The 23,177-nt window shown below is 51.0% G+C and overlaps 13 protein-coding genes across 13 annotated transcripts; 9 read left to right on the forward strand and 4 right to left on the reverse strand.

The window, feature by feature from the left end:
• Positions 1-331: 331 nt before the first annotated feature.
• On the forward strand, positions 332-1,258 carry HO173_001128 (uncharacterized protein; the record flags this gene model as incomplete). Its single annotated transcript, XM_037303072.1, has 3 exons — positions 332-351; positions 407-648; positions 705-1,258. The coding sequence occupies 3 exons, from the start codon at positions 332-334 to the stop codon at positions 1,256-1,258; spliced, it is 816 nt and encodes a 271-aa protein (XP_037169719.1).
• A 40-nt stretch (positions 1,259-1,298) lies between these two features.
• HO173_001129 (uncharacterized protein) lies at positions 1,299-1,610 on the forward strand (the record flags this gene model as incomplete). Its single annotated transcript, XM_037303073.1, has 1 exon — positions 1,299-1,610. One exon carries the CDS (start codon positions 1,299-1,301, stop codon positions 1,608-1,610), a length of 312 nt encoding a protein of 103 aa, XP_037169720.1.
• Positions 1,611-3,328: 1,718 nt separating this feature from the next.
• On the forward strand, positions 3,329-3,993 carry HO173_001130 (uncharacterized protein; the record flags this gene model as incomplete). Its single annotated transcript, XM_037303074.1, has 2 exons — positions 3,329-3,673; positions 3,739-3,993. The coding sequence occupies 2 exons, from the start codon at positions 3,329-3,331 to the stop codon at positions 3,991-3,993; spliced, it is 600 nt and encodes a 199-aa protein (XP_037169721.1).
• Positions 3,994-4,178: 185 nt separating this feature from the next.
• Positions 4,179-5,243, reverse strand: HO173_001131 (uncharacterized protein; the record flags this gene model as incomplete). The annotated part of the gene is made up of 3 exons (XM_037303075.1): positions 4,179-4,742; positions 4,797-5,073; positions 5,128-5,243. 3 exons carry the CDS (start codon positions 5,241-5,243, stop codon positions 4,179-4,181), a joined length of 957 nt encoding a protein of 318 aa, XP_037169722.1.
• A 939-nt stretch (positions 5,244-6,182) lies between these two features.
• Positions 6,183-7,659, forward strand: HO173_001132 (uncharacterized protein; the record flags this gene model as incomplete). Its single annotated transcript, XM_037303076.1, has 2 exons — positions 6,183-6,640; positions 6,693-7,659. The coding sequence occupies 2 exons, from the start codon at positions 6,183-6,185 to the stop codon at positions 7,657-7,659; spliced, it is 1,425 nt and encodes a 474-aa protein (XP_037169723.1).
• Positions 7,660-8,419: 760 nt separating this feature from the next.
• On the forward strand, positions 8,420-9,421 carry HO173_001133 (uncharacterized protein; the record flags this gene model as incomplete). Its single annotated transcript, XM_037303077.1, has 1 exon — positions 8,420-9,421. One exon carries the CDS (start codon positions 8,420-8,422, stop codon positions 9,419-9,421), a length of 1,002 nt encoding a protein of 333 aa, XP_037169724.1.
• A 607-nt stretch (positions 9,422-10,028) lies between these two features.
• HO173_001134 (uncharacterized protein) lies at positions 10,029-10,953 on the reverse strand (the record flags this gene model as incomplete). The annotated part of the gene is made up of 2 exons (XM_037303078.1): positions 10,029-10,553; positions 10,633-10,953. 2 exons carry the CDS (start codon positions 10,951-10,953, stop codon positions 10,029-10,031), a joined length of 846 nt encoding a protein of 281 aa, XP_037169725.1.
• Positions 10,954-11,187: 234 nt separating this feature from the next.
• HO173_001135 (uncharacterized protein) lies at positions 11,188-11,833 on the forward strand (the record flags this gene model as incomplete). The annotated part of the gene is made up of 4 exons (XM_037303079.1): positions 11,188-11,228; positions 11,322-11,347; positions 11,478-11,655; positions 11,746-11,833. 4 exons carry the CDS (start codon positions 11,188-11,190, stop codon positions 11,831-11,833), a joined length of 333 nt encoding a protein of 110 aa, XP_037169726.1.
• A 511-nt stretch (positions 11,834-12,344) lies between these two features.
• On the forward strand, positions 12,345-14,476 carry HO173_001136 (uncharacterized protein; the record flags this gene model as incomplete). The annotated part of the gene is made up of 3 exons (XM_037303080.1): positions 12,345-12,690; positions 12,750-13,120; positions 14,165-14,476. 3 exons carry the CDS (start codon positions 12,345-12,347, stop codon positions 14,474-14,476), a joined length of 1,029 nt encoding a protein of 342 aa, XP_037169727.1.
• Positions 14,477-15,017: 541 nt separating this feature from the next.
• On the forward strand, positions 15,018-15,907 carry HO173_001137 (uncharacterized protein; the record flags this gene model as incomplete). Its single annotated transcript, XM_037303081.1, has 2 exons — positions 15,018-15,065; positions 15,164-15,907. The coding sequence occupies 2 exons, from the start codon at positions 15,018-15,020 to the stop codon at positions 15,905-15,907; spliced, it is 792 nt and encodes a 263-aa protein (XP_037169728.1).
• A 938-nt stretch (positions 15,908-16,845) lies between these two features.
• Positions 16,846-18,006, reverse strand: HO173_001138 (uncharacterized protein; the record flags this gene model as incomplete). The annotated part of the gene is made up of 1 exon (XM_037303082.1): positions 16,846-18,006. One exon carries the CDS (start codon positions 18,004-18,006, stop codon positions 16,846-16,848), a length of 1,161 nt encoding a protein of 386 aa, XP_037169729.1.
• A 1,480-nt stretch (positions 18,007-19,486) lies between these two features.
• Positions 19,487-21,049, forward strand: HO173_001139 (uncharacterized protein; the record flags this gene model as incomplete). Its single annotated transcript, XM_037303083.1, has 4 exons — positions 19,487-19,733; positions 19,784-20,104; positions 20,211-20,525; positions 20,685-21,049. 4 exons carry the CDS (start codon positions 19,487-19,489, stop codon positions 21,047-21,049), a joined length of 1,248 nt encoding a protein of 415 aa, XP_037169730.1.
• A 960-nt stretch (positions 21,050-22,009) lies between these two features.
• HO173_001140 (uncharacterized protein) lies at positions 22,010-23,035 on the reverse strand (the record flags this gene model as incomplete). The annotated part of the gene is made up of 1 exon (XM_037303084.1): positions 22,010-23,035. One exon carries the CDS (start codon positions 23,033-23,035, stop codon positions 22,010-22,012), a length of 1,026 nt encoding a protein of 341 aa, XP_037169731.1.
• Between the last annotated feature and the right edge of the window lie 142 nt (positions 23,036-23,177).

Consider the following 23,177-nt stretch of genomic DNA (forward strand, 5'->3'; position numbering starts at 1 on the left):
CTGTATAATTTGCCAGCACCCAGTGTTGAAGTTCTGTCAATGGAAGGAACAGTCCAAGCGCTGTAAGAAATGAAATGCGACGCTCAAAATAAAAGCAGGAGGGTCTGGCGATCTCGGACCCTCCTCCTTAATTCTTTGCCACATAAAGTACTATGGAACACAAAATTCAAACTCAACTACAACTTCGATTTTAGAGCCTTGGAGGTCAACCCGATAATAAAATCACCTCCCCCTCACATCCTTCCTGTTTCACTTCTCGTTCACCATTATGTACTCGACATGATATTGCCATTCAACTTCAAAGAGGCGTCGTAGCCATTGTTCCACAAGGATGAGGTCTCGGACTGGCTGGTGCGTTTGCCCTAGTCCACCGGTGCACCTCGACTGTCAACTGATGCCCAAACAGCTTGACTTGCCGTCAAAGGAAGCTCAAGTGTGATGAGCAAAAACCCATCTGCGGTCAATGTACCAAAGCAAACCGCCAATGCCAACCAAGTTCCGGTCTTACCTTTCGTCACCAACACAATGCTTCCATGAATGCAAACGAGGACGGTTCCTGGTCAGAGCGCAACCCTCCCCTCAGTGGATTCTATGCCTACAAAAACACCTTCAATGACAAAACCGTGTGGGTGGATATTCCGAAGCAACGTAAGTATTTTGCGCAGTCAGAATCTTGGCTACGCCATGCTCATCGTCTTTCGCAGTCACTTTCTACAATACATCCAACCCTTACACAGACCCTGGGACGCCAGACCTCGAAGCAATGATGTCTACACAAATCCAACTGCCATATGCTCAGCAACAACAGGATCAATGGAACATTGACCATCAATTACCAGATCAGGCTGCCCAAATCCATCCCCACGGCCTTGAGGCCCTGTCCGCCGCTGCGTTGTATGCTCCTCCCGAAGCAAATATGATACCTTATCCGATATCAATGAACAGACGTCATTTCGACAGTCCTTTCGAGTCGACCTCTCCTAATGACGAACACGGCCCTCCTGCTATCCCTTCCCCAAACACTGTTTCCTCAAGCAACAAACTCAACTTCCTCTTGAATCCTCCAAATGCCCTGGAATCGCCAATAGATCCTAGTTTGATGTCGACTCCAGCCATTAGAGTTCCTCCACATTCAAGCGGAACAGCTACGGAGAACGCACAGAAACCACGAGCAGAAGGCGAGGCTGAATCGGAGCATAAGGTCGCCTACCTACTCAGGCATTTCTCCGAGTCACCGGGTAAATGGTGTGTAAACTAACCAGCTCTCAGTGATCATTGAAACTAAAGAGCTGGGAAGGATGGACCTCTTTGACCATGGCGCTTATTTCGGGTCCCATGTCCCAGTGCAGGCGAGCTCTCATCCTCTTCTAAAGCATGCATCATGTGCGTGCGCAGCAAACCAACTAGGTCGAGCAGAAGGTGCGAAGGCCATCATCGGCGGCGATTGCTCACAAGAGGCGAGGATGGAAGTATTTGATGACCCGTCAATAGATTGGGGATGGGAGGGAGCGTATCATTACGACAAGAGCATAGCTCTGCTAATGGAAGCAATGCAGCAAGATCGAAACGAGTCTTCGCCAAATAGTCCGGATGATACGGCGCCTACCTAGGGGTCTCCAAGATATGCTGGATCAATTCAATGATCAAAGGGACGGCACCATTCAAGTCATGTAGGAACGGCTCGACTAAGATCTGATGTAGTTGTTGCTGCGGTATGTTACTCAGACGCCCAGACATGTTCTCGGCAAGGGCTCATGTAAGATGCTAGACAGCAATACTATGCGTTTACGGAGTTTTTCAGTGCGACTGGTGCTACGTGGTCGCATCCCCTTGATGGTACGAAACAATGGCTGGACATTGCCGAAGGGGGCATGATGCCCCTAGCGACTTTCTGGAATTTTGCCCGTCAAGATTATCTCGCAGCGTGTAAGTCTGTATTGATCATAGTCTTACAGAAATGATAATTCTAATGATCCGCAGTTCATAAATGAGTGCCGGACCCGCCTTGACACCGATGATCTCGACCTTTGGAGAGAAGCTGGCCGGTCCATTGACGAGAATAATCTTATCCTATCTCCTGGCATCTGGCTCGTTTTGGGCCCTTTGCCGAGCGAACGAGCCCGAGGGTCGCCAGGGCATGCGACAATTACTAGCAGCAGAGTGGAAAGCGGAATGCCTGAAGCGAAAAGCACTATAAAAGAAGACATGATATCCAACGCCCTGGTTTGGCTCTTGTCCCAAGAGAGGGATTCGCCCCATTTCCAGCCAGAGATCGGTCCGAACAACTTCAGAAAGACGAGGTGGAGAGTATGAGAAGTCGCAGAAATCACTGCTTGGAAAGTGGAAGGGCTTTGCACGTGAATTTGAAGTGTGGTTCTAGGGTCTTCCGGCAACGTTCCAGCTATCGACGTGAATCAGGTCATCTCGAAACATGACTGTAGATCCCAAAGGACTTGACCAAACCAACCATCGAATCTTCTACGAAGTCTGGGATACCAACGGAATGGTACGTTATTTCGTAATATTTCCGTCTTAGCCTGGACTCTAATCTGGATAGGGAGACTTGATTAGCCTTCTGACTGATCTTTCGACTCAACTTCCAAAGTGGCATGAAAGGGCCTCCTTCTCACTCTGCTTCCCAGATCTGTCTCGGGACTTGCAATATTGCCGTGTGTAGGACATGCTGACTCTGTATAATTGTCAGTGCGGAGCAATGATGCAGCACTATCACATGGCTCAGATCCTTCTACTCGTCGAAAAATCACACGAGACAACCATGCGTCAAAGTACAATTGCTAGTCGCCTGAATTCTTATCGCTTGATTGAAGAGTAAATTGTCTCCCATTGCTACGAGATGTGGTACGTGGCATGTGTCGTTATGGCTGTTAATGCCCTTGACTAACAATCTGCTAGTGGTATTGCCTTGTCTCGTCAACCATCTTCGGTGCGGGTCCATCAGACACAACCATTATTCGTGGCTGGTCAATGCCCTGCCCAGAGACACGTGGTCCCAAAACTACTGCGTGGTGTAGAAATAGATCTTGGATGGGCTACGGAAAACCGGGTGCAGCAGCTGTTAGAAGACTGTGATGGAGATTGGGATACTGCTTGTTGGCCTTTGAAAGCCGTTCGCATCGTGCCATGAGGGATTTGGGGAGTGCTCACCGTGCATTACTTGGCTCTCTGTCTCGTTGACCATGGCCAAAGGGCTTCTGAGAGGTTCATTGACTTTCTGGAATTGCTCTGTAGAGCTCATGACGCGTCAAGTTGCTTATACCAACCCGTTGAGCTTTCTAGCATTGATATTGGATTGCCTGCTCTTAGGTGTATGCTGGAATTTCAGCCATCCTATCGCATCGCATCGTTCAGCAACAAACCATGGCTAGAGGCAGAAATTCTAGATGTAACGACCCACGAAGCGGTGGCAGATACTACCAGCGAGATCGTGCAGGTATGGATCTCGTTTATGCCAACGACCACCGCAGAGCACAACCGTCCAGTGAACCCGGTACTACAATTGGAGCAAATGCCAGCATTCGTGGTCTTGGCCATCATTTTTATGGTTCCGAACATTTTCATGGCACCCATCGACGCTCGTCATACATCCCGCCCCACGAGCGGAGAAGACAGCCACCAAATCCTTTCCCACCTAGCCCACCACATCTGTCTCACTGTGACCAAGGGTATAAGGCCATCATTCGTGAGATCTCTCGTGAAGGATCCATCCTACAGCAGAAGGTGGAAAGGCTTCTGGCAGGTTTGTTACGTCTGATGCCCAACGAAGATGAGATGGATTTCGGAGCGGCTAACACGACCTATTTCATGCCTTTCAAGCCACGCGCAATCACGCAAGATGAGGCAGACAAGAAGGTCGAGGGCTGTAAGAACATCGGCTCCGGGACTACCAGCGTCGACGCGGCCAAATTTGCCGGAATTTACATGCTTGCCCCGAAGCTGGATTTTGAAGATCTGAGTGGCTTTCTCCTAGACTAGGCTCACGAAACGGGCAACAACACCCAAAAATCCCATTATGTCTGAGGTTCCAATTGGTTAAATACCTTTTTGTGGGCAATACATAAAGGCCTGTTGCTGCTACGTTTCGTACTCGCAAACTTCTCCCACAAGCAGCAACACTGCAACAGACAATTCTTTGTTTGGCTTGGAGTGTAGCCAATCTACTACTCTACTTTCTCCTTCTTCCTCTCCAACCCCTGGCCCACCAGCCTTGCAACATCTTCCGGTGTCTTACCCACCCTCCTGTCTTCCGTCTTCTCCTTTCCTAGGTTTGTTTCATCTGCTACAAATCTAAAGACTTCACTAACCCCATCGAACAAGTTTGTCTCAAATCCTCCTTCGGTACGAAAAGTCTCTGCAATCTCCTTCATCTCATCAACCCATCTGTACGCTTTGGGCGGCATACCCACCAATCCTTGGGCCGCAAGCTCTCCTGTTTTGGGGCTGTAGTCTTTGAGATGTGCTTGCAGGTCGTCGAGCACCCCGAGGGTGTGTGCTGTGGTGAATGATTGGATTGCGATTGCTGTCAAGCCCTTGGTGGTGGATGCAAAACACATTTTCAATCCGCTGGCGGGACCAATCTTGTCGGCTATGTGCTTGATATTGAGAACTTTTGCAAGATGCGCGCCGCTGATAGGAGCGTCATCGAGACTGTGAGGACCGGAGACGACGATGCTGGGTTTGGTCCAGTTACCATCTGGTTTGAATTTTGGGGCGCCTCCGATGATCTTTCAACTGCTTTAGGACATGAAACATCACTATATGGCGTGCTACTCACATACCCCACCGTCAAGGAATCTCATCATCGGGTAGTCCTTCAAGAGGAGTTCCAGCGTTCGTGCTCCATTGGGACTGATGGCATTAAGGTCAATGTAGAAGAGCGGTTCTTGCTCCGGGTCTCTGACATGTCCAGCTGCTGCTTCGGTGAACCTCTTGGCTGTGCTGATAGCGTCCCGGGGGGGAACAATCGACAGGATGTAGTCTGCTTGAGCAACGAGCTCCTGATCCGTGTCTACCAGCTCGATTGAAGCGGATTTGACACGCTGACGGGTTGACTCACTTGTGGCATCTTAGAAGGCTGAAACCACGAGTATGGGAATAATGTCTGCTGACCTTCTATCTGAGATATTTGTCAATACTCTATAGTTCTGGGCGCTCAAGAGCCTCGCAATGCCTACGCCCATCTCGCCGATAGAGGCAACGCCTACGGTCGCCAGAGAAGGTGGCATGGCTTAGACTATTATTGGTCGAACAGGAAGGTAGGCAGAAATTCCTCTAGAGTACCACAGCTAGTGTGGGTGAGCATCTGATCAATGACTTTCCCTCATTGTCGCTCGGGCCTCCCCATTCATGAACTATGGACTATGGAACATGGAAGATGTGAATGAGAAATTCATATTTGATGAATTTCCCTCATGACGGCTCATGACATGACATATGAACATATGCACGACGACGTAGAGAGAGTACATGAACTAACTCGTCTCGTCTGGTTCCGGAGAATAAATTTTTGCCCCGCCGCACCCCAACCAGCCCCCCTCGGCTTGAAAATGAAAAGCCCGCAAGCTTATCTACCTAGAGCTTACTCTAGAGTCCTAGAATTTTGTAATTTTTGACTCAACCATCAACTCAACGACAAGCTTTGCCGGAGCACTGGAAATTCCCTCTCTTTTACTCAACCAACCAGACTTCCCCAGACTTCCTAGCATCCATGTTGCCGATTTCGCCCATCGTCTAGCCACCGTCCAACATGCTTTCATTGGTCGATTTCGACCATGACTCTCTCCAACTGTGCTGGTATAGGTCCGAAGTGCCTAAGCACTATCATCGCTCTTGCAGAATACACCGAGCTTGTACTGGCACGTCACATGCTGAAGGACCGAGGCGATTATCGCGCAATGGTCGTTGGCGATTTATAAATTTGCTCATATCCACCTGATAGAAAATATTAGCAACACTCAGATACTTTAAAGCCATAAAACCATATACCATTGACCCTACCGCTTTTCACACCAACACCCTTTGATACGATACCCAGGAACGTGGGCTGACCCCTAATCCACTCTCTTGATCTTGACCCATCTCTCGTCCTTTCATTCCCAGGTCTCGACATCGACCCACGCACCCAGCCGTCTTCGCTCTTTGATTGTATACCCATCTACTGAGCCATGGAGCTGTGGAACGAGCAGGGCACTAAGCCCTTGGATGCCTCAAAACCCCAGCTTTGGGAGTCTTCTTCCCAACGAGAGGCATCAAGAATGACAGACGGGAAAGATCTCCTCTCACCGCAACCACGACCAACAGTGCGTCGCCTCTCTTCGGCGACTGCCGATTTCAAGGGCTTGAACATTGGACCACATGTTGTTGTACCACCTAAGCATATGGATTCTCCCAGCAATGCTCACGAAACAGCTGCTGCCCTTGAGCTGGCCAAACACCGTCTCAAGGATCTCGATTCAGGCGACGGTGTAGTCACACCTAGCACGCCTCCAGAGACAACGACTACAGATAGCTACGCATTCGCCTTCGATATTGATGGAGTCCTCATACGTGGTGGAAAGCCAATACCAGAGGCAGTTGAAGCTATGAAAGTCTTGAACGGTCAGAACGAGTACGGCATCAAAGTGTAAGTCTATACGCCGTGTATCACTCAAGCAGTCTTTGCTGACTCTCGGTAGTCCCTACATCTTCCTCACGAACGGCGGTGGAAAGACGGAGCAGGAACGGTGTGTAGACCTGAGCAGACAGTTGGAACTCGAGATCTCTCCCGGACAATTCATCTGTGGTCACACACCTATGAGAGAGATGGCACAGAAGTACAAGACAGTCCTTGTTGTGGGAGGAGAAGGCGAGAAGTGCCGCCTTGTGGCAGAAGGCTATGGCTTCAGAGATGTGGTCACTCCAGGCGATATCATGAAAGACAACGACAGAACGACTCCATTCCGAAGGCTCACCGACCAGGAGACACAGAACTCACGAGTCCGCAACTTTGGCGAAACCGAAATCGAGGCTATCTTTGTCTTTGCGGATAGTCGTCACTGGGGGGACGATCAGCAAATCATCATTGATCTACTTACATCCAAGAATGGCCGGCTTGGCACGAGCTCCGAGAACTACGATGAAGGTCCGCCAATCTACTTTTCCCATAATGACCTGATATGGTCTGCTGCCCACGAACACACACGCCTTGGCATGGGCGCCCTCCGCTCCTCGTTAGAAGCGATCTACAAAAGCATCACAGGCAAAGACCTGGTATCGACAGCGTTCGGCAAGCCCCAGCTTGGCACATTCCAGTTTGCCACACGGTTACTCCAACAATGGCGCAAAGACACTCACGGTATCAACAAGCCGCCAGAAACTGTCTACTTTGTTGGCGATACACCCGAATCGGACATTCGCGGTACCAACGAGTTCAACGAATCTAAGCTGTCCGAAAATGACTGGTACTCGATACTTGTGCGGACGGGCGTATTCAAAGAGGGAACGAAGCCACGGTACACGCCAAGAATAACGGTCAACAACGTCCTTGATGCCGTGAATCATGGCATCAAGCGAGAGATGAGCAAAGCCTCCAAGGCACAGGCTAAGAATACTGAAGAGGCCATCGATGAAATCGTTGATGGTGTGCCCGTTGGTGACGAGTGATGCGTTACTCGGGCCTATGATATCCCTTGGTCCTTTAACAGACAGACAATTTGGAGCTCACGTTTGCTTCCATCTTTTGGTCCCTAGACCCGGATTTGGCGTTTGTATTATAGGCGTCTTGTGGCATGTCTCATCTCGGCCTGCCGGACTCGGTGCTCTTTGTATGCTTTCGTCCAGAAAAAGTCTTTAGTACACAAAAGAGGCGCACGCATATACCCTAGCTAGGCAGATATATCATCCACATTAATGGACCATGTGGTATCTATTCACTTGGAGTTCTCTATCTTCTCACCAATCAAATATGGACGAGTTCCTAGCCTATGCTAACGGTGCAAGCCACGCAAAATGGACTCTTAATTGAGTAGTAGGGCAGGGTGCTTGGAGCGGCAGCGGCAGCATTTTAGGGGAGAAAGCCGCCCCAATGCAGCCCTAGAGTAGACTTGGCCAAGAGATCTAGAAGAAGAAGAACAAGGGTTCTACTGCAAGTGGTGACTCTGATTCTCCCAAATGAATAACACGACACTCAATAAATAGCACACTCACTCCTCGATACCTTCAAAGACTGCGAGTAGCATCTTTCAAACATCATATTCTGACCAGTTTTTTAACATTCCATGCTTCCATGCTTCCACCCCACCACGAACCCCGCCAACTAAACATTCCAACGCAATGTGGTATCCAGGTGCAGGGTCATGACATGATGATATGGGCTTATTAACCGCCCTGCAGTCACGTTTCATGCTAGGTGGTTATAGTCATCATGGTTCCTCGCTTTTCAGAACCACCTATTGTCATGTCTCCACCCGTCGAGGAGGTCATTGAAGAGGTCGAAGACCTCACGAAACCTTTGCCTGCTCTGCCTACCACCGAATTTTCTCGACCCTACACTCCTCGACGAGCCACAGCCCCAGACACACCTACAGCCCCATCTCCCTTCTCAAATCTCTCCGTATCGTCCCTACCGCTACGGCCGCGCACTCGTTCACCCTTCGCACGAGGCCATCTAAGGTCCAAGTCTTCCGGAAGCGGCTCTCTCAGTGCCCCACAAATGACCCGGGCACATTCATCCCCAGTCCCCAACACCACAGGTCGTCCTATAATACCTCGCCCATCCAGCCCTCTCGGACCTCCTCTTCGACACCGCAGCCCCATGAGGAGGCAGTCAGACGAATCATTTTCCAGCTTCAGCAACCAACTAGACATAGACCTGACCATCTCCGAGAATTCAGAATTAGACCTGACGCCCCGAGCAACAGTGGATCTCGACTCCGTGCCTGCTTCCCCCTCACCATCACACAATAATTACCAGACTTTCCCTCGCAGCCGCCGACGGCCTGCGTCACCGCTTCACCAGATTTCGCTGTCCGCTTTCTCTTCAAACACTTCGAAGCATTCACTTCGCGCATCCACTTCCACTCCTTCGTTGGCGGCTAGCCAATACAATGAAGCATACCCGTCCAATTACTCTTTCTCCTCCGGCTCGGTCCCGTCAACGCCCACATCATTGCGCTCTCGCTCTCCGAGCATATCATCACTTGAGACCATCCCCGACTCGCCTGATGCGGAGCGGGAAGCTGAGAATATTGCTAGGCTGAAAGCTGCTGCTGACCAAGAAGATCAGAGTGAAGAAAGTATTGGGAGACGGGCTGGCTCTGATGTCGGAGTGAGAGGGACAGGCAGAGGGGACAAGAGGAAGAGATGGAGTGTTTGCGGGGCGGAGAGGAGGGGTGATTTAGATTTGGAGACGATTTGGGAGGACTAAGGGGGAGGTATCTTTTCCTGCATACGTTACAGCATTTCCAAAGGCGTACAGGGCTTTCCCATTCACGGAAAGGGAACGCATCGAGAGGGGTGGAACGGAGTTTTCAGATTCGTTCTCAGAGCTGGACCCGAGCACAATACAACATCAATGACGCGGTGATCGGTCATATTATGCATGACTTCGGGGCATCGATATCTGGCGTCAGCATGTACAGCATCATCCAAGACCGTTCGACGCCAAGACCGGGGTGACAGGCGTTGGGAAACCGTTCTTGACTGTGTGGAATATTTGCAGCGATACCCGGTGGCCAAGCTTAATATACTAGAGCTGCATTAAAGTATGGCTATACATTGGAACATGCATACTTAGCTAGTCACTTGGTCAGAAACTGCTTTTGTGCTCCCTAAGTTGTTGTGCCCCAATCGACGAGTGCTTGGGCCATTTAAAGTAGACTCAAGTCATGAAGTACTGTAAGGAGTAGAGCCCGAGGGGGAGTTCCATGCTATGCTACAGTATTTTCGCCATGATACCAAGCCCTTTGGCTGCCCCATCAGAGCCTTCACCGTCGCGAGTGTTTTCGGCATCGATACCTCATGCTCCCTTATCCTCACGACCTCAGTCCCAACAGCAACCCAGCCCCCTTCCCTCCCTTGTCCCCACCCTCCCCTCCACCAGGCAAATATGTCACATTCGGATTTCCTGCCAACGTCTGCGCGATCTCCTTACTCGCCTCGATCCTCCTAATCATGATCAACCCATCCCCAGCCCTCGCCACAGCCCTCGAAATCGTCTCTGCGCTCTCGGCCTCCCCTTCCGCCCTAATCACATTCGCCTGCCTCTCCTGCTCCGCCTTCTCCACTATAAATCTACTCCTCTCTGCATCTTGCTGCGCGATCTGCTTCTGCTCGACGGCCCGGGTGAATTCTTTGCCGAAGGTCATGTGCGTGATGGAGACGTCTTCGAGGGCGATGTTGAATTCGGAAGCGCGTTTGAGAAGGTCGGTGCGTATGCGGGCGGAGACGGATTCTCGTTGCGTGATCAGTTCGGCGGCGTCGAATTGGGCGACGATGGATTTGAGGACTTCGTTGCCGATGGAGGGGAGGACGCGCTCGTCGTAGTCGAGTCCGAGGGACTAGGTACAGAAATATGTCAGCGTACGGTACAAAATGTAGACGGAATGCTTGTGTTGGAAGGCGGAAATATGATCGTACCTGGTATATCTTTGGCAAGTTCGGGACTTCTGGTCTATGCAGGACCCTCAACGTCAAGCTGACCATCTGCAAATCCTTGCTCCCGGTCGTGGTTGAGATATTCCTGGGTTTGGTGCGGACATCGTAAATGATGGATTTCTGCAGCCAAGGGATCAGGAAATGTGTGCCTTCGTTGACGACGGTCTCTTTGACTCCTGACAGACGGTCGAATATTACTGCGCGAGTGCCGCCTTTGACATCGTACATGGAGGCTTGGACGAAGGCACCGCCGATGGCAACAGGGACGGCCCATCTGTAGATTGTGCTAAGGGTGTTGGCCATAGTGGAGGATTCAAGATGCAGATATTTCTAGAATCTGCGGAGGATGGTAGTGCTGCAGGTGAGCTTTGGTCGGAAAATATCGAGATTCAATGCGGTTTAGCGCCATCTCGAAGTTACTTGGCACCATGAAAGCAACTCTTTATTCACCCATCACTTCCGATCACCTAATACATCAACCTCCACCATAAGAGCTACATTTCTTTTACTGTCTTACCTTCTGCTCCATTGCCTACCATGGCAGGAGGAAGCGCACCGTTGGACACGAAGCATGGCCAGTATGTACTCTCTCACCTCATCCGAAAACATATTACAATTCACCGATCTCTCTCAGTAGCTGAACGTCATCTTTGACTAATGTTATATTACAGGTACCTCGGTCCCTGGGGCAATTTAGGTACGCTGTTTTGCAAGATTCCCGTTCTCCGGCAATGCTTTCGTGACCGCGAGGGCAACAACCTATCCTCCCTGGCCAAATGGCAATAGCACATGAACCTGCGCAGATGGCTAACGTCCATGGTAACCAGGATCTCAGACACAAAAGGGCATAACAACCTACTCCATCTCCGCCAACCGCCAACGTCCTCTTGCCGGCACACTCAATGCGGCAGTCTTCAATACCTGGCGGAGATGCAGAGCTCAGGCTCTTTACGTCCTACCGCCTTTTGCGCTCGCATATCTGGCTTTGAATTGGGCTGTCGAAAAGTGAGTTTCCCGGAGCTACGAATATTCGGGTCAGAATGAAAACGGAGGGCCTATTTGCTAGGGAGTGTATCCTGACCATTTGAAATACAGGAACGAGTACTACAACTCAAAGACAGGGAGAATGCACGACGCAGAAGCCGCAGATCAAGCTACTCAGGGAGGATCAGTGCGTGGTTAGATCCGAGGAGGGATGAGAGCTACGATGTGGAGAGTCTTCGTGAGCAAGATCGACAAGATGTGTACATAGGTCAACGAGGTTCAATCGATTTTGACATATGCCTTGATCCCGTCATGCGTAAAATCTGGCGAAAGAGATATATCGCAACAAAGCTGGGAACTGCAGCCGCTTGGAGCTCTGACTGCGGAGAGGGAGCTTAAAACTACACCGACTATATGATGTTACAAATGCTGGGCTGCACGGACCAATATTGTACTACTGGATATCGGAATACCATCAATCTGATCATAATAGACCCTCAAATTTCACCTTTACTGATAGACTCCCCCCATACGACTGTAGTCGTGGACGAAAGGGGCGCTGCATCTGCACTTCCATACTGTACCAATCCAGCCTAGAGCGATAGGGCTGATCGCGAGCACAGAATTTGGAAGCTCCCGCAGAGCTTTTGGTCCACAATTAAAACATTATCATTCTAACAGTCCTTCTTGTATCATTAAGTTCCATAACAATGGCCAAAGAAAAGCCCACAGATCCCGAAAAGGAGGCTAAGAAGCTGGCCAAAGCAGAGAAAAAAGCCAAGCGCTCAGAAACGAACGGCGTCCACAAATCCAAATCAGACAAAAAGGAGAAAAAAGAGAAGAAAACGGCAGCTGCAACGTCAGATGCAGAAGTTACAACCAAGCTCCTAAATACCCTCGAAGAGACCAAGCCTGGCAGTGTGGCTGTCAAGGAAGGAAATGGAGATGTAAAGGTCAAGGTGAAAATGGAGCCCTTGCTCGGAGCATTGGTGCCGTTTGCAAATCCATTGGCGGATGAGAAAGCTGGTAAAAAGGTGCTGAAGAGTGTTAAAAAAGGTAGGCCCTCACTCGCAAAATCTCTTGAGCACCCGTGACTAAATGGACTACTGCCACAGCAACGAAGAACAAATCTCTGAAGCGCGGCGTCAAAGAAGTCGTCAAATCTCTCCGCAAATCCAGTACTGCCGCCGCCACCGCCGGGAGCGGTGACCCTCCCGCCATCGTTATACTCGCAGCCGACATTTCACCCATGGATGTCATATCGCATATCCCGGTCCTTTGCGAAGACCATGGCGTGCCGTACATCTATGTGACGTCGAGGGCGGAGCTGGGCGCAGCTGCTAGTACGAGCAGGCCGACAAGTGTGGTCATGCTTACGCAGGAGGCAGTGGGGAAGAAGAAGGGGGGTGAGGAGAAGGGGGGCGAGGAGGAATTCAAGGAGGTGTATAGGGACTTGGTGAAGATTGTGTTGAAGGCTTCGAGGGATGTTAGGATATGATGCTCGTGGACAGTGTGGCTATTTTGAATACGCAAGGCGTTGGTGGAAGAAAAAGTGCTAGGATTGTCATATGGGAGTGCTACATCGTGAGTCTATGTTGGCTTTGGAGCTGGGGAAGCTGGCTCTCAACCAGCCGCGCGTTGACGGGCAGATAGGTCTTTGATACCCTTCATGTATAGTGTCTCCAATGCCTATATTCAAGGACACGAATTCATCGGTAAGAGACTCGGCTTCATGCCATAAGTCCTTTGAGGCCTTCGGCTCATCTTCAAGTGACGAATTGATCCACATCGCTGCATATCTTCGAGTAAGCACAGCTCGAGGTTTCCTATCCCCAAACCTCATGCCATTGGTTGTTCTGAACACCGTCATCCTATGTACATTTCTTCAATTCTTCGGGTCCAGAGTCCGTTCGTGAAGGTCATTTTGGCGACGCTCCAGCTTCTTGTTTTAGCGCTGTTGGAAGTTCTGCCTTGCCCTGCGTTCCAGCCTAAGAACGGAGCTCCCACGGAGTTTCGGACAGAGAATTGAATTGTCACAGACCAGAAGGTGAGAAGGAGTTCACTACAATTCCTCCAAGCGAATGTATTGATGAAGTCGCTCGGGAAAAGCTGCCGGCTGATTTGTGCCGCTAAAACATGCGGGTTTCACGAATTGCATGTTACATCATCGGGTTTCGTCACACACTCTCGCTAACGGTCACAGCTCCGAAAGCTTTTCAAGCCTTCCAAGATCAACAACTCACCCAGTGAACCGTTCACGATTCCATTCACCCATATAATCACCAATCTGAGTCCCGTGCTCAACAGCCCACCAAGAAACCCACTACTACGACCATGTCCGAATCCACCTTCCACACCACCCGCGAAGATCTCCGCAAGGCTGAATCCCAAGTCTCGAAAAAGAACAACGGCAGTGTCCCCGCAGACTCTGAAGTAGCTCAGACAATGGTACCCTCCCCTCCCTTCCCTTCCCGTTCCCTTCCCACCACCTCACCGCACACCCGCTAAAACCCCACGCACCTCACGCCAGTCCATCGTCGACCAAAACTCCAAACCCAAATCCGAAATCATCGCCGAGCGTCAGTCCAACCTGCCCCTCCCCGACGACCCTCCCGTGGCCTCGGACTGGAACTCGAGCGACGCCAGCAAAGTGAACGTCGGGTCCGGTGGCGTGGAGAGTGACATCTCGTACGGAGGGGACATTCGAGAGCCGGCGACGAGCGACAGCAGCGCGAGGACTGACGGGGAGACGTTCAATAAGAATTCAAGTCTGCCTCAAGGGGTGGGGAGGGAAGGACATGATGGGTTGGATGGGCTGCCGAAGGATGCGTTGAAGAAGTAGGGAGGACTGATGGGTTTTGACTTGAGGCAAGGGCAAGGGCAAGGGAGCAGATGATGAGGCATCTCAAGTTTCGATTGATAGATGTCAGAGTTACAGAGCTTGGCTTATTAGAACAGATAGGCTGAATGAGCTGTACAGAATGTTCTATGGCTTTTCAATCAGAGATCAGTCTGTCTCGGTGTTTCAATTTTTAAGTAACAAGATTCTGATTTCTCTCGACTATCTAACCGATTTGCTGGAACTTGATCTGCTCAGCTATCAGTAATAGATCAGGTGTCAGGTGACTGATGACCCAAAGCGGAGCGGTGAGTGATTTTCAGGGCAAGGTTTTGGTGGGGTGGTGGGGCTATTACATCACTCTCCGCCATGATGTAAAGTAGCCTCGCGTGAAAGCTTCCTTGTCACCACAAACAATTCTCTCAAACACAACTGTTCCTTCTCTTTAGTTCAAGCATCAACGAAGGCACTCTACGACAGCATTATAAGTTCTACCAAGCTGGAAAACAATCAATCGTCCTAACAAGAAAGCACTCTGACAGCCATGGAAATGCAAGGCACACCCATTGGGTCGACAGACCAGGGCATGAAGGTATGGGATCGCCCTTTGTCTTGAGTCCCAGGCCTTTCTCATGCTCACCTCTCACCGACTGAATTGGTTTGAACGTTCATGCTAACCTTTTCATCCAGAACACATCTGATCCCGAACGCTACACAAACCCTACGAGTGAAGGCGCCGGTGCTATTGCCTCAGACTCCCTAGCCGCAGAATCAGCCAGCTCAGGCGGCAAGTTTGGCGAGAACCGTGACTCTAATCCTTCCTCAGTGAAAGGGGACCATTCCACCTTGAACAACACCGACACATCGGGTGCCAAGGTCCTCGCACCTGCGTCCAACGCCGCAGAACGTGAAGAGCATGAAGCATTGGAGGAAACCCCGGACGAGGCGAAAGGATCACATGGAAAGAAGTATCCCGAGGGTGCGGATGGACAGTCAGATATCCCGGGCCATAGCCTCGACGGGAAGCCTGCATCGGGGTTGCGTGGAGTGACAGGCCCAAGCAGCTCAATGGGCACTTCTGGCCAGATGGCTGGCAGCGAAAACAAATCAGGTCCAACCGAGAATACGTTCAAGGGGGAGGGTGGTGCGGATGTAGATGCTGCGCCTGGTTATGTGGCAAGTGTGGAGTCCGAAGCCAACAGGTCTGGCAAGCCAAAGGGGAAGAATATCACAGAGGGCGGATTTGACGACGATCCGAGCAATAATGCGAGTTTCACCTCTGAAATTGGGTCCGAGAATGATCCAGGGAGAAAGGCCGAGGGCGATATGCAGAAAATGGCTCAGAGTGCGAGTGGAGGAACAGGACCGAGGCAAGCGCCTGGAGAGAGCGATAATAGCCAGTACGATGTATTGGACACTGATCAGTCTGCTTGAGGGCCCGTAATGGTCAGTATCGGGACAATAGTCGGTGTTGCATGCTTGCCGTCGTGAAGGATTGCTTCAAAGATAGCAGAAGTGCCAGATAGCGCACAGTATAAGCGAACGTAGAGCTAGCACCAGAAGGACACATTCAAAACCATGTCCATCCCGCTCTTCTATGACAGCAATCGAAGTGTGCTCGCTAACGCAATATTGTCCTCAGTGATTGTCTTGGCTTACTGTAACAGAGTATCTTTCGATAGGCAGAGCTCCCATGAAAGTGAAATGGGCGGCTCGGCTTGAGGTAAGCCTGCACAGGAACTCGGTCGTCCTAAAGCAAGGGGATACTCTTCCATTTTCGCAGGCTACACATCGAGCAGCTATGATGAGATGTCTCCATGCTGTAGATCAATGTTTCCATCCACTAATTACCCCCCGGGCCTTCTGCTTTTGACCTTGGACATCCATTGCGACACAAAGCACCCATAGAGATCCCTATGTTCCCAACAAAAACGAGGTTTCATTTGAACGAAACTGTTGGGAGAATGAAGTCGTCTTGGGCTGGCTGTGTTATTGGAGTACTTCACTGTTCTTGCTGCTGATCGGCAGTCGAAACTTGCTTAAGACCCGATCCTGACTAACCTGGCAGGTGAGAAAAGAACACAATGTAACCTTCTGCGAAGCCCATGACGAATACGAGCTCCGTGCTCTAGCTCGAAGATCCTCTACAGTGAGAACGCATTAAGCGGACCGTGTGGAGGACGGTGGCAGGTTTTGACGAGTCAGAAGAAACCAGGGAGACGCGAGGGGTAGAAACAGAGCTCTGAGGCCTGGAAATAAACATGAGAGTCGGGCCTTGTTCGGCTCCTTCTGTTGCAATCGGTGAGGCCTTGTGCAGGACCTCGGTGATGAAGTGACCACCCGTGAGGCCTGTCCGTGCTCACGCAGTTCTATCACAGGCGCCGATAGAGATGGAGTTGGTACCTCATGTCTTCCAGAGTGACAGGATAGCGTAAATCGTTGGCTAATCTAAACCACTCTGATTCTTTGGATTCTAATTTCTCCCATTGCCGTTCTGCTGAAGCATTCTTACTAGCGCTGATCGCAGCAGATTCCAGAAGCGTGTGATCAAGAAGCCATTGCATGGGATACCTTTTTCGCGTACCGCCGCCATCTGAACCAGACGCCTTCTCAAAGTCCACGGTCGAGTAGCTGCCAGGGCTATCTACTACCAGTAGCAGAGCTCCTGGCGCTAAGAGCATCGTGAGAGACAACAGCAGATTAGTGGTTGAGCTGATAGAAGTGCTATACAGCTCGTTAAGGGTGAACATCAAAGTTACAAGAGCAGTGTCAGTAAAGCTGGTTGCTAAATCCTCGTTTTTCATTCTGAGGACGTCTTCCTGCATGAAGCTCAACGTGCAAGCCGCAGGGCTGATTAACGCAGCGTTTGCCTCCTTAGCTGCAGACGAAGAATACTCCGATATTGGAGGCGCTGCAGTCATGCATGAGTGGAGCTCTTTCAGTACCGTTGACCAATCAGCAATGTCTATAGATTTGATGGCGAAGTATGGTGGCAAGCACTTGGATTTACCCTCAAGGTCACTGAAAATGGCACAGGGATGGCCGATGACCTGCAGATATGCGGCCAGCGCTACGAGCTCAGCGCCTGCACCTCCGCCAATACAGACGATTCGTCTGGTAGAGACGGATGGCACCTGAGAGGCGGCCAATGGCAGCTCTCCCGAAGCTTGGTCGAGGTTCTCAGCATCCAGGTGGTATTTTGATAACACTTGCGAGAACATGTGGGTGTAGGCGAGTGCTCTGCTTGGGCTCCACCTCATGGCATAAGCCTCGAGGAAAGACTTTCGCCCAAAGGCAGATTTGAAGTCCCGGTTGAAAAGATGCTCCTTGATCTGCTGCACAATTGCAGGAAACCCGGAATCAAAGCGGGGTGCAAAACTGGTCCTAAAGATATCCAGCAGGAGCTGCTGCAGCTCAATTGGCACCTTGTTGGATCTGGAAGGTCCCGCTGTCTTTAACGGCTTTGTGGGGGCCATGGCTTTTTGTGGCTTGAAAGCTTGCTTGTGATGGGAAGATGTATTCCGAGGGGGCATACTGTGCATGAGCGATGAGCGTTGATGATGGGATTGTTCAATTTTAAAGTTGGGTGCTGATGGTCGGTCGTCCTCGGTCATTCCAAGTACTGGACGAAGACGAGGTCTCGAGTTCTAAATCGGGACTAGTTCCCGATCTAGTTGCACGCACCTCGGGAGCGGCACCCAGCAGGATCCTGATCAACTTCAACCCCTTCACCCTCTTCCTCCCACCACCACCACCACCACCACCATTGACCAACTTACCTCATGTCCGTCTGAGTATCTTATCGCTGCAAAGGTTGTGCAAACATCTTCGTACTCGTCTTGGACTCGTGTACAACACATGCAGGCTGCCAGGAATTGATTGCACTCAGGCCAGCCGCATGGGCCCCTTCTCTTCAGTGGCTTGCAGGACACGGGTGATGGCTCAAGAAGATCAGGGGAAACGCATGGCATACTCACCTCTCCGTCTTCATTCTCCTCACGTCTGGGCTCTGCCCCCACTCTTCCCCAAATCTCCTTTGAATGTGCAGCTTGTCTTCTTAATCTCTTTGTATTGATAGGTCTGTCTAAGGTTGCTTTTGCTGCTATGAAAAGAGCTCAACGTGCCATACTCGTTTGGAGCTTACTCTACCGTGGTCTGCATTATGACTTGCATGTACATTTGCATGTACATTGCTATCCGCGGGCTGAACCTTCTTTTGAAGACTTGCCTTGGCAGAATCAGCCCCATATGTATACGCTTCAATGTTGCACTTTACTACAATTTATCGTCACCGCCGTTGTCCACAACTTGTTTCATCTTATCTAAGATCCTCGGAAATGTCACAACAGACTTGAGCCGGTCTTTGGAGAATAGTAAAAGTCTGTAACTTGTCCTTTTCTTCTTTCTTATACAACGTCCCAATTCGTTCAGTCGCTGGCGCCAAGCCTTCACTAGCGTCCTGCACAGGGCAGTATGCAGAAAGTCTCCTCTGCGGTCTGGGATATTTGCGGGGAATTTAATCTGCGAAGAGACTGAAAATCTCCGCAGGAGCGTTTGATTGAAGGCGATGTCAAACTTTTACAATGACCTGTATGCATGTGCAACGGCTGGTATGCACATCATCACACAGGCCATTGGGCAGGCAGTCTCCGATCATCAACGATAAGCCAAATCAACCAGCCTAGCTTCTCCAAAGGTTTAGGTTGAAGAAAGATTATCAGTCTGTGCATGCATGCATGCTGCATCCAATCCCAAATCCCTGCACAGTCAATGGGCAGCAATATGTCGATCTTCAGTGGTAGGCCTTGATCAGGCGGGTCAACAGCCTGGTTCCCATGACCTCTGTCACTCAATTTGATATTGAATTTAGAATGTTGCGGAGCGAAACCAGAGACCCCTCAGAGCGGATCCTTCCACATAAAGAGAATCCAGTCCTGTCATCTTGTATTCTATAATCTTCTCGTTGAATTTCGGCCGACATCCTCCTTCTTGACACCTCCGCTTTCTGTTGCAATGAGTAGAGGCCATCCTGAGGCTAAGGCCGCCTGCCGTGACAGGCTTTACTCACCACGCGTCGGCTTCCGAGCAGGCCTAGTGAAAGTTTTTCAACGATACGTGGAGCGAATCTTCTGCTCCCAGACTCGGAGCACATCCTCCATTCATGCACGCCCCACGTCGTCTCGATCGAAGAAACAATCACGGCCGGTGTCCTTGATCGAGGAAGAGAACCATGTGGCGAGACAAATCCGAGACATCTATTGTAAGCTTCATGCTACTCCACTTCCACATAGCTTCACTAAGGATATTTAGCGTCTCGTCTTCGTGCTCCTCCCACGCCGCCTCGTGGCCGATTTCTTGCCCAAGCCGTTCGCAGTGAGAGACTTCGCCAAGAGTATACTCTGACTTTGCCTCTTCCCTCAGGCAGGGCTTCGCTGGCCGGAGATATTCGGCATGCGACGTCCACTATCGACCTTACCAGGTTTTTGGCCGGTCTACCAGGTATTGCTGCACCTACCATCAAGAAAACAAATCCGGAAGACCTCGTTGGGAGGATGTTCCCACCCTGGGCTACTTCTTGCGGAGCTCGCCACGTCGCTGCTTGCTTCTGGTCATGGCTTTGTGTGCTCGACGGTAAGCCGCAGTGTGACACCTGTCAAAATAAAACTAGTCTCCGACGCGTGGCTATTACTCCGTGCCACCTAAATATCGTGTCAAATAGATGCTCATTACATGACAGACCTGACCGAGAACAAAGACACCCGGATTGCGCTAGAGAACATCGTCTCCATCCTATCAAGATCCCCCTACGATCCCCTGCCTTCGTCTCCCTTGGCCGTGAGTCTCATGGGGGCTTTCCATAGTGCAGTACAGACGGCTTCTATTACGAATCAAAACCCTCTTGATCCCGTGGATCCAATCCGTGAGCCTTGGAAAGAAGTCTTTTGGTCAGAGGTCGCCACGGTCGCGCGCGCCTTGCTGGCAGAACAGGATCTGGATGACCAAAAGTTTACCATGCAGGAGTGGCTGGACTTACGTGTTCTTACAATTTCTGGTAGCTTGCCACCTTTCTTGATCCGATTCGCTTTCCTTGTTTGTCGGTGTCGATTCCGTTTTCATCGCAACGTCTTTGCATTGCCTATATATTCCCCTCTTCCCAACTCTTCCTCGCATTCATTCATTCAAAGCTAATACATATATATTCCTCCCACAGCACGACCTCTGCTTGTCCTGTTGCAAGCGTCGTTCGGCCTCCCCGCCTCCTCAGGGCCCCTAGTCATCGGGCCTCTGAAGAACCTGCCGCTGATCCTAGGGTTACAAAATGATATCCTGGGATTCGACAAGGACTTCTCCTCAGGCAATCCACTCTCCGCCGTGCAGCTTCTTATCCGAGACGGAATGGACAAGAAGAACGCGCTTCTGCGGATCGTCGGTCTCCACAACCGTTTGGTGATGGAGATGACGGTGGATGCAGAGGACTTCGACGGCACCGACCAAGAGAGAGACTTCGTCACTGCAGCGTCGAGATGGCCCAACGCCATGGCCCTGTGGATGGTCTCTTGCGAGCGGTACAAGTGACCGTCCGAGACAAGCGAGGAGAAAGAAGATTGTAAGCGAGGAGAAAGAAGATTGTATGACTGCCGTGGAGTGCGACGGAGGCCAATTGTGGATTCGAGTTGGTGCTGGGATGGGGACTTTGTCTTGGGTGTTGTCTCTTCCCCTCTGCTTGGAGTTTTGGCGAAACGCTGTACGAGATACCCCAACGCAAGAGGTTCTACTTTGGAACCCTTGACGCGATTTGTATAAAGCTGGCTGTCATTGTAAATATCGAATCCCACAAAGAAAAACCTTGGAAACATCACACTCTCTCATTCTCCTGATCCCAAACCAATGCAATCATTCATCTGATTGCAGCCCATCCATGGACCAGGGTATAGAATGAGCGCTTGCCACGTTCCCATCACGGCACCTAGCCATCTACATACAGAATGTAAAGCGTACCTGTGCGAACGTGATCCTCTGCCGACATCCCTCGCGTTGCGCTGCCATCCTCTGGACGGGAAGTCAATGACTGGCGCCGAGGAACGGCATAGGGTATCTTACGGTACGGTGTCGGGACTCACGGTATCTTTAGCCAAAAAAAAGTTGTGCGTAGCTCTCGCTTTGAGAGTTGGCTCGGTCCTGACACATTGTGGATTGACCGTGGTGACGGTACATGGCAATACGTGGATAAAGGGGGGGGGGGACCAGCCAGGAGCGGAGACAGGGGACAAGGAAGTTTTCATAGATGTGTACTGCGCATAAATTGCATCTCCGTATGTTCAAGTAGCTAGCTCAGCAATTACATGGTGTCTCTTCCAGCGTCTCAACGGCCATCGCTTCTCCAAATGTGACCTTTCCGGGTAGATGACGACTTTTGGACGAACGGCTGGGAACCCTCCCCCCAGCTTTCAACCACCTACGTCCTCGGATTCACGTCTGCGAACAGTAATAGCAAACAAAAGGAACGCGGGCTACGCGTGCATTCGAACCTGCCTCTCACATCATCATCGCAACTCCCACTGCACCTCCAACCACCAGCACCATCTCCTTGCACCATCCCCTCATCATAGGCGCTTCTCCAGTCTGTAGTCTAGGGCTTCCAGAAGATGATCCTGCGGTTGCGACGCCCGCTGTGCCTGTGGGCGTATCTGCCGCAGCTGCACCTGCACCAACGATGGTAACTGCTGTGACGACAGATTGACTGCCATTAGGAAGTGTGCTCGTGTGCACGACGGTGCTGGTTATGGAAGATTGTGTCATGCTGCTTGATGGGGTTGAGCTTCCGGGTGAGGGTGAGATGGTGTGTACTCCGCCGCCGACAGTGGAGACGATGGTGAGGCCTACGCTGTTGGTACTCGTGATGACCTCGCCATGTGTGAGGGAGGCTGAGGAGGTGGCGGTAGTGGAAGGCGATTCGCCTGCAGAGGTTGAAGCTGAAGTGGTTGAGTGTGAGTCTGAGCCAGCAACAATTGCTCCATTGGATGAAGTGCTGGTCGACGTGATGGTAGAAGGCATGCTGGAGCCTGCCCCTGCAAGGGTTGTGCTTGTATCCGTGCTTGGACTTGAAGTTGTGCTCGACGACAAGCCTCCACCTTGAGGCACGGGTGTAGCCAAGCCTGTATGGGATGACTCAGGAACACTGGCGGCAGGCGTGGTGGTCGTGGTGGTCCCGTTGCTTATCTCTTGGGCGCGCTTGGCCAAGTCCTTCTTGATGTCCTCCATAACGTTACGCTTGGCAATGTTCACAACGCTGGTGGCTAAGGATGGCTCATCTTTGTGTATGGCTTCCACTGCCGTGCGGTCGTCCTGGAACATGCCGTGCTTGAATTTCTTCGGCGAGAGATCGTGCAGGGCGGCATGTAGGGATGGCGCATCGACTTGATCCAGCAGCTTTTGGAGTCCTGCGAAGCCCGACTCTTCCTCTTGGTTTTGCGGGCTTTGGTGTAGTCGGTGTGCCTGCACGAAGGAGGAGAAGAGGGTGAGGAGTAAGGACATGGATAGAATGTCGCGTATGGAATGCATGATGAGAGGGTGTGGCTCTCGACTCAATCAATGAGAGGGAGAATTTAGGATGGTAAATACGGTAAAGGATCTGAATGCGCTGCAGGTCAGTCAGTACAACGACGGAACACAAATAAGCTTCCCAGCTCTGCCACGATCAATA

The sequence above is a fragment of the Letharia columbiana genome (assembly GCF_014066305.1).
Source record: "Letharia columbiana isolate WasteWater2 chromosome Unknown Sc0000002_s0, whole genome shotgun sequence".
Classification (NCBI taxonomy): Eukaryota; Fungi; Ascomycota; class Lecanoromycetes; order Lecanorales; family Parmeliaceae; genus Letharia; species Letharia columbiana.